This window comes from Camelina sativa, chromosome 1, assembly GCF_030686135.1.
Source record: "Camelina sativa cultivar CO46 ecotype springtype chromosome 1, ASM3068613v1".
Taxonomy (NCBI): domain Eukaryota; kingdom Viridiplantae; phylum Streptophyta; class Magnoliopsida; order Brassicales; family Brassicaceae; genus Camelina; species Camelina sativa.
The window spans coordinates 6,164,502-6,180,759 of record NC_141880.1 but is presented as its reverse complement, the minus strand read 5'-3'; the positions used below and the strand labels follow the sequence as shown (position 1 = coordinate 6,180,759).

The 16,258-nt window shown below is 39.5% G+C and overlaps 4 protein-coding genes and 1 pseudogene across 7 annotated transcripts; 1 reads left to right on the top strand and 4 right to left on the bottom strand.

The window, feature by feature from the left end:
• Window positions 1–206: 206 nt before the first annotated feature.
• On the bottom strand, window positions 207–4,734 carry LOC104779660 (phosphoenolpyruvate carboxylase 3). Its single transcript, XM_087452653.1, has 11 exons — window positions 4,493–4,734; window positions 4,115–4,330; window positions 3,478–3,872; window positions 3,320–3,404; window positions 3,021–3,243; window positions 2,831–2,934; window positions 2,658–2,748; window positions 2,392–2,546; window positions 1,301–2,302; window positions 828–1,214; window positions 207–746 (listed from the first exon to the last, which is right to left on the bottom strand). The coding sequence occupies exons 2-11, from the start codon at window positions 4,280–4,282 to the stop codon at window positions 450–452; spliced, it is 2,907 nt and encodes a 968-aa protein (XP_087308779.1). The 5' UTR covers window positions 4,283–4,330; window positions 4,493–4,734; the 3' UTR covers window positions 207–449.
• A 2,098-nt stretch (window positions 4,735–6,832) lies between these two features.
• Window positions 6,833–9,362, bottom strand: LOC104779652 (uroporphyrinogen decarboxylase 1, chloroplastic). Its single transcript, XM_010504041.3, has 7 exons — window positions 9,079–9,362; window positions 8,821–8,969; window positions 8,135–8,517; window positions 7,767–8,051; window positions 7,452–7,687; window positions 7,163–7,363; window positions 6,833–7,081 (listed from the first exon to the last, which is right to left on the bottom strand). The coding sequence occupies exons 1-6, from the start codon at window positions 9,099–9,101 to the stop codon at window positions 7,186–7,188; spliced, it is 1,254 nt and encodes a 417-aa protein (XP_010502343.1). The 5' UTR covers window positions 9,102–9,362; the 3' UTR covers window positions 6,833–7,081; window positions 7,163–7,185.
• Window positions 9,363–9,432: 70 nt separating this feature from the next.
• Window positions 9,433–11,572, bottom strand: LOC104779644 (peptide-N4-(N-acetyl-beta-glucosaminyl)asparagine amidase A pseudogene; annotated as a pseudogene). Its single transcript, XR_015593179.1, has one exon. The product of XR_015593179.1 is annotated as a peptide-N4-(N-acetyl-beta-glucosaminyl)asparagine amidase A pseudogene (transcript).
• A 56-nt stretch (window positions 11,573–11,628) lies between these two features.
• LOC104779630 (uncharacterized) lies at window positions 11,629–14,189 on the bottom strand. 3 transcript variants are annotated; one of them, XM_010504012.3, is made up of 8 exons: window positions 13,741–14,189; window positions 13,444–13,578; window positions 13,170–13,361; window positions 12,922–12,983; window positions 12,669–12,829; window positions 12,446–12,594; window positions 12,161–12,301; window positions 11,629–12,080 (listed from the first exon to the last, which is right to left on the bottom strand). In XM_010504012.3, exons 1-8 carry the CDS (start codon window positions 14,083–14,085, stop codon window positions 11,898–11,900), a joined length of 1,368 nt encoding a protein of 455 aa, XP_010502314.2. In that variant the 5' UTR covers window positions 14,086–14,189; the 3' UTR covers window positions 11,629–11,897. The 3 variants fall into 3 exon arrangements, with proteins under 3 accessions (XP_010502314.2, XP_087361740.1, XP_087361761.1); XM_087505614.1 differs by having other exon boundaries at window positions 13,170–13,349; window positions 13,741–14,109; XM_087505635.1 differs by having other exon boundaries at window positions 13,479–13,578; window positions 13,741–14,109.
• On the top strand, window positions 14,184–16,229 carry LOC104779622 (uncharacterized). Its single transcript, XM_010504001.3, has one exon. It carries the CDS (start codon window positions 14,239–14,241, stop codon window positions 16,060–16,062), a length of 1,824 nt encoding a protein of 607 aa, XP_010502303.2. The 5' UTR covers window positions 14,184–14,238; the 3' UTR covers window positions 16,063–16,229.
• Window positions 16,230–16,258: the final 29 nt, after the last annotated feature.

Below are 16,258 nucleotides of genomic sequence, written 5' to 3'. Positions count from 1 at the left end.
ATAGTAATACATGCAGACCAAATGCGAGCCGTGTGTCTTAAACAGCAAAAACCAAAAACAATCGTGTCGTTTCGTCAACGCACCTCCCTTCTTTAACGGCATAGTTCTATTAACATGCCTGCTGTTTCAGGGACCACATTCAGACTTTAGACGACGTGCAATTTAAAGGTATTAACAAATGTAAATGGTTCTGAGACAGAGAGCAGTAGCAAAAAGACAAAGAAGATCAAACATTAAGATTTACTGTCTCTGTTTTTGTTTCCACTTCCAGAAACAGAGCAGTGTTACTTTCATACAATAGAACGGTGGATACATAAAGTAAACTGTAATCCAACCGTAAGAAGTTATTATTTTTTGGATTCTAAAAAAGACATTATTAAAAGGGAAAATAAGAAAAAGAAAAAAAACGGAGAATTCAAAGTTTTGTTTTGTCTCACTGGCTCACTCACTTAACCGGTGTTTTGCAATCCTGCGGCGATACCCTTCATGGTTAAGATGAGCGTGTCCTCAAGTCCTGGCGCGTATTCACTCGTTGGGTTAAGCTTGACGAGCTCTTGTGCTGATTTGCTTGATTGCATGATCTCTTTGGAAATGTGTGGTCGCAGGGTCACATTGTAGTTTTGATCACGGATCCTCTTCAATGTGTAGGCTTGGCAAACGTTGAGGGTAGTAATGTAAGAGTCACGCAGCCTCAGTCTCTGTTTCAAGTAAGGGTCTCCTTCAAGAAGATCTTTATGTCCAGCAGTCTGCAACAAGGAGATTTTTAGTCTCAGTGGTATTGTCAAGAAATCCGTAAGGAACACGAAACAGAGGACTCTGCTTTATACCTGGAGGACGAGATTCTTGGTTTCTTCAAAGTTGGCTCTGAGTTTCTCTCCAAAAGCCCACAAATCTTCTGAGACAAGAAGCTTGTCGTACAAAGCGGCAATCCCAGGGTCTCCTTTGGCGAACACCATTTCAATTAGATCGATGGTGACTCGGAAGAACGGCCAGTGTTTGTACATATCTTGCAGCATGTGGAGGTTTCTCACATCCTTCTTAATCGCAAACCTAAAAGCTGCTCCGAAACCTAACCATACAGGAAGATGGAATCTTGTTTGCGTCCAAGCAAAGATCCATGGGATTGCACGGAGAGATTCGATCCCACCGCTTGGTTTTCTCTTTGAAGGTCTACTTCCGATGTTCATACGTCCATACTCCAGCTCCGGAGTAGCCTGAGAAACCAAACCAACGGTTTGAGGTATACTTAAAACACATAAAAACTTTGGTGAATTATGGATTGATGTGAATGAATACTTACGAGGCGGAAGTACTCGACAAATCGAGGTTCTTGGAAAACGACAGATCGGTATTCCTCAGTTGCAACAACCGCCATTTCATCTAGCAAAGCACGCCACTCAGGTTTTGGTGAAATTGGAGGGTTCATTCCGTGCTCTAGAGTTGCAGCTGTGAAACGCTGAAGTGTTCTGAAGCATAAGTGTTCCTCACCAAATGACTGCTCAATGACCTCACCCTGCACTGTGACTCGAAGAGAGCCGTTAACTGTATCCGGCGGCTGAGACAATATAGCAAGATGAGTAGGACCACCTCCTCTTCCGACTGTGCCACCACGGCCATGGAACATAGTTAGCTTCACTCCATATTTCTTAGCAACCTTCACAAGTTCTTCTTGAGCTTTGTATAGCTCCCAAGCCGCTGAGAGACGTCCAGCATCTTTCCCTGAATCTGAGTAACCGATCATAACCTCTTGTTTACCATTGATACGGTTTTTGTACCAGTCTATAGAAAAGAGTCTTGCAACAGCTGCAGGAGCTGCTTCAAGATCAGCTAGCTTCTCAAAGAGTGGAACAACTCTAAGTGGCTTTTTAACATGGCATTCACGCTGTAAAAGCTCAACCGCAAGCACATCACTAGGTGAAGTTGCCATAGAGATAATGTATGCTCCAAAACAATCTGAAGGCAGCTCAGATATGACTTTGAATGTGTCGAGGACATCAGAAATTTCTTCGGTTTTGGGAAGATCAGGTCCGAATAATGGACGCTTTCCACTTAGTTCAGCTAAAAGCCACTCCTGTCGTCCTTCTTCAGACCAGTCTCTATAGGAGGAACCGATGTCCAAATGCTTGGTGATAGCATCCAAGACATCTGTGTGACGTTCTGACTCTTGCCTAATGTCAACTCTCACAAGGGAGAGTCCAAAAGTAGAGACTTGCCTCAAGAAATCAAGAAGGCTTCCATCAGCTATTGAGCGGTCACCACATGAACATAGTGATCGGTAACAGAGCTCAAGAGGCTCCAAGAACTGTATAAATAGAAGAGTAAACACAAATTGAATTCCGTGAATATAATCAGAGTAAAGAAGTAATACTCAAGAGTATAAAGATTGCTTACCTCTTCCACATTGGTGAAAGTAGCTTCTTCAGGGATGTCAGAGATTCCGTTACTCAGCAATTGACGAGAGCGCTCACGTGTGTGATACAGTTTATCCCTCACATCACCAAGAATCACACGATATGGCTCAGTTGGAGGAATTGTCTTCCAGAATTCTGCATTGAGTTAAACAAAAAAATTAACTTAAGCATGCAAAAGCAGCACCATTGTATACTTTCAGTATGTGTTTCTTATCTTGCAAGAAGAAAATCACCAAAGCTTCGTACCTATGTAATGTTTTGCAGCATCTTTCCTTGAGTTCCTGTGGAGTTCATCCGCCCTAACACGGAACTCATCAGTGCAACGCCACATAGACAACTGCCAAGAAGAACACAAATGAATCAAAAGAATCTTGAAGAAGAAAAACCGGAAAAGAGTACATGTAACAAGAGATAAAAACCTCAAACATCAGATTCTCAATTTGGTTATAGTAGAGATTGGCGGCCATCATTCTAGCCAACAAGCACACATCTCTAGTGACCTCTGGTGTAACCCTCGGATTACCTGATATTCAGATAAGTTGATTAGTGGGTGAGAAAAAGGAAACAAGAGAAAGATTTGTTTGTCAGTAATCTGAAAAACGTATGTACCATCACGATCACCGCCCATCCATGAAGAGAATTGGATCAATGGGGCATTGTAAGGGACACGTTCATCAATCCCAATGTTTTTCAGAGCTGTATCCACACGACGCAAGAACTTGGGGACACCTTTCCAGATTGTCTCATGGAAATAACTCATTCCAGCTCTCATTTCATCTTGTGGGGTTGGAGGTGTTCTTCTAATCTCATCTGTACGGAATGCAGCTTGAATCTAAACAAAACAGGAGAGTTTTAAAAGTCAATCTTCTGAACCAACATGGTACAATTCAATGAGGTTGAGTTCTTACCTCTCTTTGCAGAGACTCATCGAGCTCCTGCTTGTCATCAGGAGTAATGTCCTTTGCATACAGTTGAGCAAGACAGTCTCTTATCCTGAGAAAGCATTTAAGGTCAATATACAAAAGCAAAAGAAAAGAAAAAAAGACAGCAAAATCCAAAAACTAACCTCCCATGCTTCTGAAGCAATGATCTACGCACAGACTGAGTAGGATGAGCAGTCAAAACCAAATCCACAGTCTGATTCTTCAGGGCATCAAAGATCTCTTCAGGAGACTTACCAAGATCAGAAACGAGTCTCTTGAAAGTCTCTTCGATATCGGATTCAGTAGTAGCAGAGCTCTCATCAACGAAATCACCCTTCTTGAGCTTCTTGATCCTGCGGCGGTGAGCAATCTGCACTTCCTCAGCCAAGTTGGCTAAGTTAAGCATGTGAGAGAAGGCCTTGGAGATAACAATGGAGTCACCAGCATCCAAACTCGTCAGGAGACTCCCTAGTTCCTCAAGCTTCTTAGGCTCACGCTTCCCTTCATACTCAGCAGATAGCTCGTATAGCTCTTGAACCTGTTCCACAAGACCATTTTCTCAAATTCACAAATAAATCATCAATAACAGAACTATACACCAAAACATTTCACCAATAGACATAACTAACACGTCAACCGAATCTGATTCAAACTTTACGTAGTCTCTGCTTAATCCACCATTAACGAGTAAATCGAAACAAAGATGAGATTTTTAAGATCTCTAGCAAAAGGGTATTGATTCAATCCTATACAAACAAGGAGAAGAAGAAGGATTGGTACCGTTTCACGAAGATCCTCGCCGTGTAAATCCTGGAGAATATCGAGGAAACGATCGAGGAGAAGAGCATCATACTCAATAAGTTTATCGTCTTCGCTGACTTTAGCAGGAACAAGTTGCCGAAGCTGCGCATCAATTGATGCCATCTTCTCTACGTTCCGACCCGCCATTATCGCCGATCAATCACAAAACTCTCCACCAGCTTTCTGAGTTCTTCTCTGTAAATCATATCATATCAAATGAAAAATAATTAAAAATCGAAAAAAAAAAAGAAAGAAAAAAAATCTGTTGGCAACTGACTCAAAATTAGCCGTAAAAACAGGGGATTTGGTATAGACTGGCCCGAAAAAAATTCAGAATTTGATTTGATTGAGACAAACCTGAAATAAAGAAGAGATCTGCGGATAGTTCGGTTTTTGTTGTCTGTTCAACAGCAGATTACTAAGGCAACCAGATTCAATAGAAAAGTTTGGTTTTTTTTTGGGTTGGGTGTGGGAATCAGATTCAGAGATGAAGGAGAATGAGAAAACAGAGTCTGAGTATATATAGACGAGAGCAAGTGCGTTACACTGTGTAATGCATGCACGCTTTGAATAACTCATATAAATTTATTTTTAACTCTATTTCATTATTTTCCCTATTTCTTAAATATTTTATATCATTTTAAAATAATTATCATATGAAGTGAAAAAATTATATATGCAGCAAAATCCATCTTATTTAATTGTGCAGAACGAATAATACTCGGGGGTATTCTTTCAAATATAAAATATATGGTAAAAAAATATATATATTTCACTAATTCAATTCCATTTTTCATAGGGTGGATTAAAATTTTCGATTAGAATTGAGTAAGAAAATGAAACTATTATTCATAGTAAATCTAATTGATTCTGTGGACTGAAATATATAAAAGCATTAAATAACACACATTTTGAATTTTGAAGTTTTATGTGGTCAAAGATCTTGTACTGTATATGGATCTTCATTTCTTAATTGTAACAGAGATACTTATGGAATTACTCTTCATTGGGTTTTTGAATGAATCTTAGCTGATGAAGAAACTAAACATACAGGATCGTGTGAGCTTGTCTGCTTGTGCATGCATCTTCGTCTATATACAGATCTCTGACTTACCCTAACTCTCACATACGATCCAGTTGAATTTTTAGATCTTCAGGATATTACATTATGTATTTATTTACAAAAATACATGATGGTAAAATATTATTTACATGTTTTTTATTTTATACGATAAAACACATGCTATTTAAAATGTTGTAATTACTATAAAAAGATAGCATGCTATATATATATTTTTTATATACGATACCATGCTATTTTACATGATATCATACTATAATTTAGTAAAATCATTTGCCTAAAAATTAAAAAATTAAAATAAATTAAGGTTTTTATTCTTATTTTGTGGATGATAACGAGAATATTCGAATCACTGAGTACGTCATTATAATATGCAACTCAAGTCAACCAAGTTTGTGATATGTTGTTAAAAATATTTAGAGCTAGTGATCTGTTCGAATATTCGAATTAATTCTGATTCATTTTCGTCGTAGTAGTATGATATCAGTGTATCACATTAAAAAAAAAAAATCGATTATGTTTCAAATTTTTAGGGCTAATAAAAAATGTCGTTTCAAACTATCGAAATATTAGAGATTAGCCTGTCAAATATTTTGGAATAACTAAACTCTCTATAAAAAAATAAAGTTAGAGATTAGAAAAATGGCTCTTGGGTAGACTGATTCGTTTTAAGCATATATCATTGACCCTTTTGTATATCTTAATAGTAGTATCTCTTTTCATAAATCATTGCCGTCTTCTTAATTTAAAATTTAGCGATAATGCTGAATTAATTATAACGAAAAACTTTGTAGTTTATATAGATCGCTTTATGGACTCAACGAAATAAACAAAGTTCAGTATCATTGGATATTAATATATTAGATGATTGATAGATACATTAATTATAAACTTATGGATTAGTGATTACTGATTAGTGGTTTGGTGTGGGGGGTCAGTGTCGGTGACAAACTGATAATTCGGTTGACGTATTAAGATGATAAGTTAACATTATTTATCAGAAACATTCGAGGAGGGTAACGACAATAGCCTTCATTTTATATTTCAGTTTTTGATTAATGAATAATGACAAGTGGGATGATTCATGAAAACAAATATGGTGAGACTTAAAAAAACTTTGTATGTTGCGATGTCATTTGACTTTAGATCACATATAAATTATCTTGTTATCATCTACTTTTTTTTTTTTCCAAATATGTTGCTCTTTCTTATCTTTAATTTTATTGCAAATATTTTTCAATATATAGTTCTATATGTTTAACTATATTCAATTTATTTAAATTAACAAAAAAAATAATATTACAATTAGATTATAATTGACGAAAGAAGTAAAGTAGGCCCATTAAGAAGCAAAATATGGTTGTCAAGTAAAAGAAAAAAAAAAGAATCAAAATATGACGGTACGTTTTAATTCGGTTAACAGTTTTAGACACCAAATTGGTAAACTGAATCTAACTAGACCAAACCAGATGAGACAAAAATTAAAAATTGATCAGGATCTCTTCTGCTTTTTTTTCTTCGGTTCAATTGCAATAATTCAAAGCTACTTGGTTTCAGATAAGATAACCGAGATCGAGATAAAACCATATGAAAAAGTGGGACAACAAAGAGAAAGCTTTAAGATCAACCAAATTTGATGTTTGGTTAAAAGTTAAAACTTGAGTCATACATATCTCCAAATGAAGCAGCAACATTGAAGCCCATGAGCAACTCAAGACATTGTTAATAGTTGAGCTCAGCTTGGTCCAGAAGACTGGAGGCTAGCAAAAAAAAAAAAAAAGGGGGCAGCTTCCAATGTTATCTCCTAGCAAGTTACCAACTTTGGCATCGATTATGGGTCAGACATGGAAGTCTTTCTCTGATTCCTGCAACCAAATTTAAGAAATTCGAACATATGTTCACAAAACTCAAACAGCAGATTTCTTTGGCGTAGGGACTTGTCTTACATGTCTGTTCAACAGCAGATTACTCAGGCAACCAACTCAGATTCAGCTTTTTCTGCAGGAATATGATTTTGGAAGACTGTTTGGTAATCCAAGCTTCTAGCGGTTTCAAAGAAATGAGCCACGGCTTCCTCTGGTGTTCCTACCAAGACACCGTGTCCTAGATTGAGAATATGCCCCTTTGGTCCAGCACACTTCACAACTCTGACAACAAAAGAAACATTACTTTCAGTTTCTTGAATTGAATTTACAAGCATAACTCTGTCATCAGCTGAACAAAGTAACTACCTACCTTACAATTTCTTCCGTTAAAGCAGGGAGCGGAGAGAATAGGTAAGCTGGATCCACATTTCCCTGCACACTAACATCGCTTCCCAGTCGCCTCCTTCCATCAGCCATATCTACAGTCCAGTCAAGCCCAATAACATCAGCTCCAGTAGTCTTCATTCGCTCAAGAAGGCCACCATTTCCATTGATGTAGAAAACTATCGGCGTATCTGGACATCTTTTCTTTACAGCATGAATGATCTGGCGAGCCCAAATGACAAGAAAAACGTTAAACACCAAAGAGAATCTAGTCCTCAAGATGAAAGCAACTAAATTATACCTCTTCGATGTAGGGTTTGGACCAGCGTTCCCACATCTCAGGAGTCAGTTGGCCACCCCATGAATCGAATATTTGTATGCAATGAGCTCCATGCTCAACTTGGTAAACAACATACTCGGTAATGGCCTTGGTTAAATGAGATAATAGAGCTCTCAATACATTTGGTGCAGTGTGGCACATATTCTTTATGACTGTATATGTCCGAGTTGTTCCTCCTTCAACAATATATGTTGCAATAGTCCAAGGAGCTCCAACGAAACCTAATACAGCAGCATGTTCCCCAACCTTTCAAAACAAGAATCCATTTTCACAAACTGGAAGGTATTGGTTAAGTCTAGAGGAAAGCTGAGAAGAAGGAGGAAAACCACCTCTTGTCTCAGAATCTTAAGAGAATCTCCAACGAACTGCAGTTTCTCGAAATCAATGGGATGTAATTTCTTTAAATCTTCTTCAGTTCGGATGGGAGATTGGATCACGGGGCCTTTTACATCTTCAATGTCAAATGGGACACCAAATGCGGGTAAAGGCGTGAGGATGTCAGAGAAGATGATGACACCGTCTGGTCTAAATGCTTGCCAAGGCTGCAAAGAGATTTCCACGATTAGATCAGTGTTCTCTGATCTCTCTCTGAAGGACGGGTGTTTCTTGGCGAGCTTTTGGTAAACAGCCATATACCTTCCTGCTTGCCTCATCATCCAAGCTGGAGGGCGACTCACAACTTGCCCTTTCGCAGCCTTAACCAACAAAGGATCTGTTTTAACATTTTTGAACAAAATGTGAGAAAGTTCTTTCAGACTTACAAAAGAATAAGGCTACAGTTTCATTGATCGTTACTAGCTAAAATATCAAGTTAAGTGACCTAAAACTGGAAATTTCGTCTTCTGTTCCACATGGTCAAAAGATAAACTAACACCAATTCAAGCTAAAACATCTACACTCAAGAGCTGCTCAAAATTGACATTCCAATGAGCAGCTAGAAACCCGAACCTACCAAAATCACTTCACAATCGAAAAGCACAAATCTTCAAGAATTTAGATTGCAGGAGATACTTACCGGAAGAGGAGGAGCAAGCTACGAGGAGCTTCCGAGCAGCAAGACTGTGTCTTTTTGGATCACAAACCAATCCCACATTGACGGGATTCGATCGGAACCCTATCGGTAACGACAATCCCGAGGAGTAGCATCTCGAAGAGCTACAGGCACTGCTTACAACAATATTTAGCAAAGAGAAATGTCTTGGAATTCAGCAAGAAAAGTACTAATCATGCATAACTGAAATCGAAAGAACAAAAATTGGAACTTTAATCAGACCTGGTTGGTGATGATAAGCTCATTTTCAATCACAGAAGAAGCAAAGAGTTTGAAGATCGATGCTTTCTGTGAGTTTACCCGCTCCTTGGTTCCGGTCTGGTCAGATGTTTCCCTTATCACCGAGGGAAGACAGAGAGAGATGCGATTGAAAGGTCAAATCTTTGACCTTCTTAAGTCAATCCCTTCGACGGCTGTTATGTGGCCACGTACGACATATCAGGATAATAGTAGGACCCACCTTTCGGATTCTCTAGTTGCTTCTGGTACGATTCTCTGGTTCGGTTTATAACGGTTCAGATACAGGTTAAATCTGATAACACTTCAAATTGATCGGTTTATTCTCACATCTGCGTGTTTTGAAGTAAAGTCCGAAGGCTACACAGTTCAGCGTGAGCCTTCTTGCAATTGCATAATGACATACATCAAATCTGACCAAAAACTGGAAAAAAAAACAGAAGGAACATGGAAAGTTTATTATTTATTTGTGATGTTTCTTTTTCCAATTGTCAATCACAGCAAGAGCGAGGTTTTTTTGTCTCTGGTCATATATCAAGCCAGTAAATGATGTTGTCTGGTTAGATGCTCGAGTCGTGGCGGCAGTTTCAGCGTTTTCTTCTTGCAAACAGTTTCACGCTTGTCATATAGAATGGTGTAGTTGGAGCTGCTAATGTTTCTGAAGTAGCATTGGTCACTTCCAACATATCTATACACTTGTTGTGTGCTTCCATATCCATTGACCACTAAGTTATTCTTCACCACCATAACCCCTTGCCCATCTTGCTTGTTTTCAAGCTTGCTATTGAATGTTCTCATCAACCCTTTGTCGCTCTCTGATCTCTCCTCGTTGAACTCCATCGTGACATTCGAAATCTCCAGAGATGTGTCATTCTGCTGCTCTAAAGAGTCAGAGTAGAGGTAAAAAGGAAACCTCTTGATGGATTTCGCGCAGTATACCTCTCTCGCGGCTTTCTTGGCGTGAATACGATCATCGGCTTGGATCAACTGGTCTATGATCTGCAAGCCCCCATCTTTACCTAAAACCATCGTGTTTCCATAGGTGAATTCTTGATTAGCATTGGTTATAATGTCCCCATGAGAGGATTTGACCAACCCGATCGAAGTTATCGACCTCTTTGCTTTCGTCGTGAAGTTCCCATTCATGCCTTTAAAGTCTGAGACAGAGCTAAGCTTCAACGAGCTTTTACTGAACTCCAACACCGTCCCTTCCACTATCTCCCTCTCCTGATCCAACCAAAGATGCAAATTCGCATCGATATACCAAACATTCAACGCGTTTGTCACACTAAACCCGACCTTATGAGTCTTCCCATCCAACAATCTTCCCAATAACGGCGTGATCTCAACATCATAACTCGGCAAATCAAAAGAACCAATAGCAGTAATTGGTCTCCAAAGCAAAGGATTGATCCCACCAGTGAAAACAACAGGGAAAGGCCAAACAGCACCAGCAATATCACCGTCGAGACTAACCACAACTTCTCTAAAAGGTCCATTACCAGCAACACTGAGATTATTAGCAGTAACGAAGTCATTAGGAAGATTACCATACCAAAACTCATCATTCTCATGGAAAGAAACATAAACCTCAAGAACAGCTCTATACACATTCCTAGGGATCTCAAACTCCTTATACTTGGAATCACTCGTATTCACAATTTCAAACCACAACCCATCGTTTAAGGGAAGGTTTCTAGAAACAGGCAAGATCATATCAGCTTGAGGAGAGCTGTAACCAGAAGAAGAAAAAGAATCTTCAAGATTCTTTTCGAGTTGATAGAAATGGAAGGTGACGTCGACATGGTAAACACCAGTATAGGTCTTATCTATAAGATTACCGAGATAAACAGCGAGGATCTGAGTCTCGTTCTTGACGAGGATAGAGTGATACTTGGTGACATCTTTCTCAACTGACCAAACGATTCCGTTTGGTCTAGGCTCGGCGGTGCAGCTCCGGAGAATCTCAACGCCGTCGAGCCAAACTCCGAAGATACGATCGAACTGTCTTCCTTTGCTGGTGGATTTGAAGTCGAGGACGATTTTGGAGAACTCTCGAGCCGACGAGCAGTGGGAGGGAAGTGTGTAATTGGCGAGAACCGGTGGTTTAGCGTAGGTGTAACCAAAGTCATGGTGGAGAATATGATACGAGCATGACGATGGTGGTTGAGATGTCGGAAGATTTGGTACGGGAGGTTTTTGAACCTCGAAGTAACGAGTACGGGATTTGGTGACGTTTTGAGGAAGAGCAGAGAAGAAGAGAGGAGGTTTGAAACGTGATCTGGTTACGTGGAGATCGGCAGCGACGGCGGAGAGAGTGGCGGCGAAGAAGACGGTGAAGAAGATGAGTGGAAAAGTCATGACCATTTTTTTTTTTGTGTGCATTTGGTCTCTGTCTGGTAATCAAACTGATTTTAAAGAAGGAAAGCTTCCCCCAAGAAAACAGTATTAATTCTTACTAATAAATTAACTTGGATTTGATTATTTCTTGGGACCATGACTAAAACATTCCTTGTTATTTAATTGTGGATTGAATTAAAGAATAACACTATTAGTTGAATCTTTGAAGTAAAGTTACAAATCATATGATCACATTCACACCCAACTCTCACAAGCAAGTTAAAAAAAAAAAAAAAAAAAACATGAACACTGATTACATATTAAGAATCAACTGCGAAGTTTTTGTTTCTTGCTTAGAAAACATTTCAATTAGAGACTTTCGCTTAGCTATGGACAAAAGTTTAGAGAAAAGTATGAAGAAAACTGTTGTGGAATTGATAGAAAGTTTAGTTTAGAAGTATTTTTTAAGAGAGAGATCGGTTGAGCATAGAGACTTGGCCAGAATCTCCATTGAGTAAGAAGACTTCAAGTGGAATGTAAGGAGAAGACGATGAATTTGATCCGAACCTGTACGCTGGCTGCAACAATTTGCTACCTTTCGCACATTGAATCGTTAGAAGACGCGGCCCTGTTCTCATCTGCCACACCTAGATACATTGCGGAGCAAATCAGTCAATGCATATGATCGAAAACAATGATAAAAGTTATTGAGAGAAGACATTGTTACCTCGATGATGCCTTTTCGTGGCGCGTGAATGGCTAAGCATAGACAGTAATCACTTTTTACCGGTTCTGTGTGAATTACTCCTTTCCCTTTATCTTTTTTGGCTAACATCTCCATGAACACACAGCTTGCGTCACGATAACCCTGACAAATAAAGTTGTTGAGTCAGATGTGGCATTAAACTGTTTTCACATTGGTTCTTCTCGAAGTGGTCTTGCTTCACTGTCTTCCATTATAAAAACAGAGAGGAAATTTAAGGGAAGAAGTATCAAGGATGTTAAAACAAACCTTCCAAAGCCGGACAACTACGAGAGCTTGAGTGTCTAGCAGAAGTATTCGACCAAGAGAATCTGTTATCGCAGCTAATGTCCCACTCGGGGATAACGTGAGCTTCTCGCCTTTCCTTGGGTAGTCCTTTATACATGTCAAGGATGATGCTGCAGCAACATTTTGACAAGGTTAAGCCACAGAGTGATATATTGTGAAGTGATCAGAGGGTATGAAAATGTACCTCGAGCAAAAGACTGAGTCTTGGCTTCTGGCTTTCGCTTTGGTGATTGATCATTACTTCTCCAGATCAGTTTAGAAAAAGAAGCTATGGTTGAAGCAGCTGCAGGCACAACTTTTGAAAGAATCGCTCCAACAAGTGATCTACCTCTGTCTTCTGAGAGCCTTTAAAAGAAAGTGATCACAGAAAGTATTCTTTAATAAATAGAAGAAGAACATCATCAAAGTAACATATGAAAAACAATCATCCAAGATACCTATAAGAAGAGATTACAGCATCTTCTCCAATGGTCACTGCACAATAATAACGTTGACTTGACTGTCAAAGAATAAAATTAGCCAGATTTATAAACCGGAACAAACTCCAAAAAGGTCTCTCTATTCTTTTGCTTTCTTTACAACAGCAGAAACATAACATACAAAAAGGTTATGCTTTATTAAAAAAATGCAGAGAGTTATCTTATTTTCCAAGTCTGAAACAATCAAAATAGACATCAGTAGACACCTGAAGTTCTAGTAATGGAGGAGGCATTACGCCAGTGACAGTAGCATCAACACACACACCATTCTTGTTGACATTCCATATCTGATACGGTAGTCGTTGGTACAAACTACCAGTATCTTCTACATCTCCCTTTCTATTCTTTTGGTCCCAAAAATTAGAATTTTTCTCCTGAAACCATTTCTGAAGCATACTCTACAATTACGCAGACAAAAATAAACAAATCTCAGAACTTAGCAAATCATCACCTAAAGAAATTCTACTTTTTCAACAAAACCTGAATGTTGGAGCCATCAAAACGGGCAATGATACCAGGCATTACAAAGCAGATCTCCTCAGTGGATGTCTCTTGTATCAAATCTTTCTTAGTTCCTCGTACTCTTATTTTCAAGATACGGCTGGCATGTACCATCTGTAAATACAGACAAGAACTAAGTAATTCATCTATAAGATCACTTTACTGTAAACTAAAGTAACTCAACAACAGAACTGCCACAATGTTCTGAGACATCATTGTTCATAAAACCAATGTTTCCGCAATTAAAGCAAACATCAAATTCGAATTTATTTGAACCTGCTTATGAATGAGATCACCGGCAACAGAGTAAACCAGGAGATACCCACAAGAAGTCCCTGCAACGACGACTCTGACGTCATCAAACACCAACCATTCAATCGCCGTAATCGACTCAGCCTCAATCGGAGACAGATCGGGCCTGATCTTGACACGAGGCGCATCAGGATCACCCCAATTCACAATCAAGATGAGATTACGATTGGCTAGGGCTAAAGAGTGAGAATCGAGTGCACACAAAAGATTCGGATTGTTCACGAGCCACCCTTCTTTGCCCGCACCGAGCTCACTAAGTTCCTCACACGCGATGCAGCCTAGTTCCGTCAGGTGGATCCTCTTCGCCATCACAAATCTTCTGAACCAAACAAAAAAAAAAAAAAAAAAAATCAGATTTTTAATTTTTTTCAGTTCCTAACACAGAAGCAAAACGTCGTCGTATCTTTTGGCTTATATCATTACCGTCTCTAATCATCTCTAAGAGCTGTTTCGAGAGAAGCAATGCTGAGTCAAGATTTATCCTTTTCTAAAACCCTGAACCCTAGTTTCTCCTTCCGTAAATCTCCACCCAATTGCGGCGTACGAAGGGTCGTTTCGGTTTTACCGGTTATTACCGAGAGGAACTATGCGTTCAGGGTCAAAAGCTCCGAGCTTTTGCTCAGAAATGATGGTGGGTTTAGGCGAGATGTGCGTGCTTTGGCGGGGAGGAGCAAGAAGAAGCTTGGAGGAGGTTCTTCTGGTGGGAGGATAGAAGGAGATGCAGATATGAGGAAGCAGGTGAAGAGGAACGCTCGTGATAAGTCTAAGAAGCTAGCGGAATCTTTGTTTTACAGATTGTATAATAACCCTGACAAGAGTCGAAGTAAGATTCTTAGTAGCCACCCGGATAAGTTCACGGAAGAGGAGCTTGAGATGATTGGGCTTGGTTACGATAGGATGGTTCGGTTTATGGATAAGGATGACCCTAGATTGCGTCATCCTTATGATTGGTTCAAGTATGGAGAGTTTGGACCTTACTCGTGGCGTGGTGTTGTGGTTGGTGATCCTGTTCGTGGTACTATCTCTGATGAGTGTGTTACTATGATTGGTGAAGTGGAGAATCATGAAGAGTTTGAGAAGATTGAGCAGCATGACATGAATTTAGATTTTCAGAAGAGGGTTAAGGAGTTGGATTCGAATCTTGGTTTGAAGTATTTTTGGGTTTTTGTTAGGCATCCGAAATGGAGACTCAGTGAGCTGCCGTGGGAGCAATGGACGTTGGTTAGCGAAGTGGTTGTAGAAGCGGATAAGAAGCAGAGGCTGGACAAGTGGAATTTGATGGGGAGATTGGGGAACAAGTCTAGGTCTTTGATATGTCAATGTGCGGCTTGGTTTAGACCTGATATTGTGTATGTGAAGAAGCCTGTGTTTCAGTGCAGGTTTGAGCCTCAAGAAGATTTCTTTAACTCGCTCATCCCTTATCTAAACCCGGTAACGGAATCTGGATTCGTGTGTGAAGTGGAGGATGATGAAGGTAGATTGGAGTTCAGCACTTACTACGGAGGGTTGTGTAAGATGCTGAAGGTGAGACAGACTGCTTTTGTGGACGATGTGGTAAATGCGTATGAGAAGTCGAGTGATGAAAAGAAGTCCAAAGTGTTGAAGTTCTTGCTTGGAAACCACCCGAACGAGTTGTTGCATCCGTATACAAAAGAGTGGAAAGCAAAGTTGGAGGAGACGGAGCTAGGGTGTGATGCTCCAGATGAAAATGAGGATGAGATGAACATTAGTGGAAACTCAAAGAAGGCTGAATTCTCAGAGTGGATTGAAGATGAAGCTGACAATGACGATGATGATGATGATGATGGTGAGGTGGAGGAAGAGAATGATGATGATAACATGGTTGTAGATGTGGAGGGAAGCGAGGAAGAAGACAGTTTAGAAGGTGAAACAGAGGAGACGGATCCGGAAGAGGATGAAAGGTACTGGGAAGGGCAATTCAACAAAGCGACGAGCAACGCAGAGAGGATGGAGAAGCTTGCGGAGATGAGTATGGTGGTATCAGATAAGTTTTATGAGAAGCAGTTAAAGGCAATGGAGGAAAGAGAAAAGAGTGAGATTGAAGGAGATGAGTTGGAAATGAGAGGTAAGAAGGCAAAAGTGAAACCAGAAGAATGGAAGACAGTAGGATATGGAAGGTGGATGAAGAAGATAAAGAAGAGTAGGATCCCACCTGAGCTATTTCTCCGTGCTGCTGTTAGGCCCTTTGTTTACAGAAACCTTGTCAAAGAGATTGTTCTGACAAGACACGCCATTTTGGAAGGAGAGATTGGTCAAAAGGAGTGATTTCAGAACCAAGTCTATTTTGATTAAAGAATGAAAAAGAGTGTGTATTTGATGTATGTTATTAGCATCAGAAGAGATTTGAAACTTCCGCCAACCTCGTGTTTGTAAATCAGTCGGAAATTTGAAAACTTTTTTGTTATCAATGATTTCTAATTCTTCTTCTGCAACCCTGCTTGTTCAAATGAGTTTGTTTTTC

Bases quoted from the DNA above. Each gene is read 5' to 3' on its own strand.
- LOC104779660 (XM_087452653.1), bottom strand. From the start codon at position 4,282: ATGGCGGGTCGGAACGTAGAGAAGATGGCATCAATTGATGCGCAGCTT. The intron at 2,749-2,830 runs GTTTTTATCTCT...TCTTCTTGGCAG, and splicing joins TTGAGAATCTGATGTTTGAG to TTGTCTATGTGGCGTTGCAC. The intron at 2,547-2,657 runs GTACGAAGCTTT...AACTCAATGCAG, and splicing joins TGCTGCAAAACATTACATAG to AATTCTGGAAGACAATTCCT.
- LOC104779652 (XM_010504041.3), bottom strand. From the start codon at position 9,101: ATGAGCTTATCATCACCAACCAG. The intron at 8,970-9,078 runs GTCTGATTAAAG...TGTTGTAAGCAG, and splicing joins AGCTTATCATCACCAACCAG to TGCCTGTAGCTCTTCGAGAT. The intron at 8,518-8,820 runs GTAAGTATCTCC...ATGTTAAAACAG, and splicing joins AGCTTGCTCCTCCTCTTCCG to ATCCTTTGTTGGTTAAGGCT.
- LOC104779630 (XM_010504012.3), bottom strand. From the start codon at position 14,085: ATGGCGAAGAGGATCCACCTGACGGAACTAGGCTGCATCGCGTGTGAG. The intron at 13,579-13,740 runs GTTCAAATAAAT...CTGTATTTACAG, and splicing joins GTGATCTCATTCATAAGCAG to ATGGTACATGCCAGCCGTAT. The intron at 12,302-12,445 runs GTTTGTTTTAAC...TTTATTTGTCAG, and splicing joins TAGTTGTCCGGCTTTGGAAG to GGTTATCGTGACGCAAGCTG.
- LOC104779622 (XM_010504001.3), top strand. From the start codon at position 14,239: ATGCTGAGTCAAGATTTATCCTTTTCTAAAACCCTGAACCCTAGTTTC.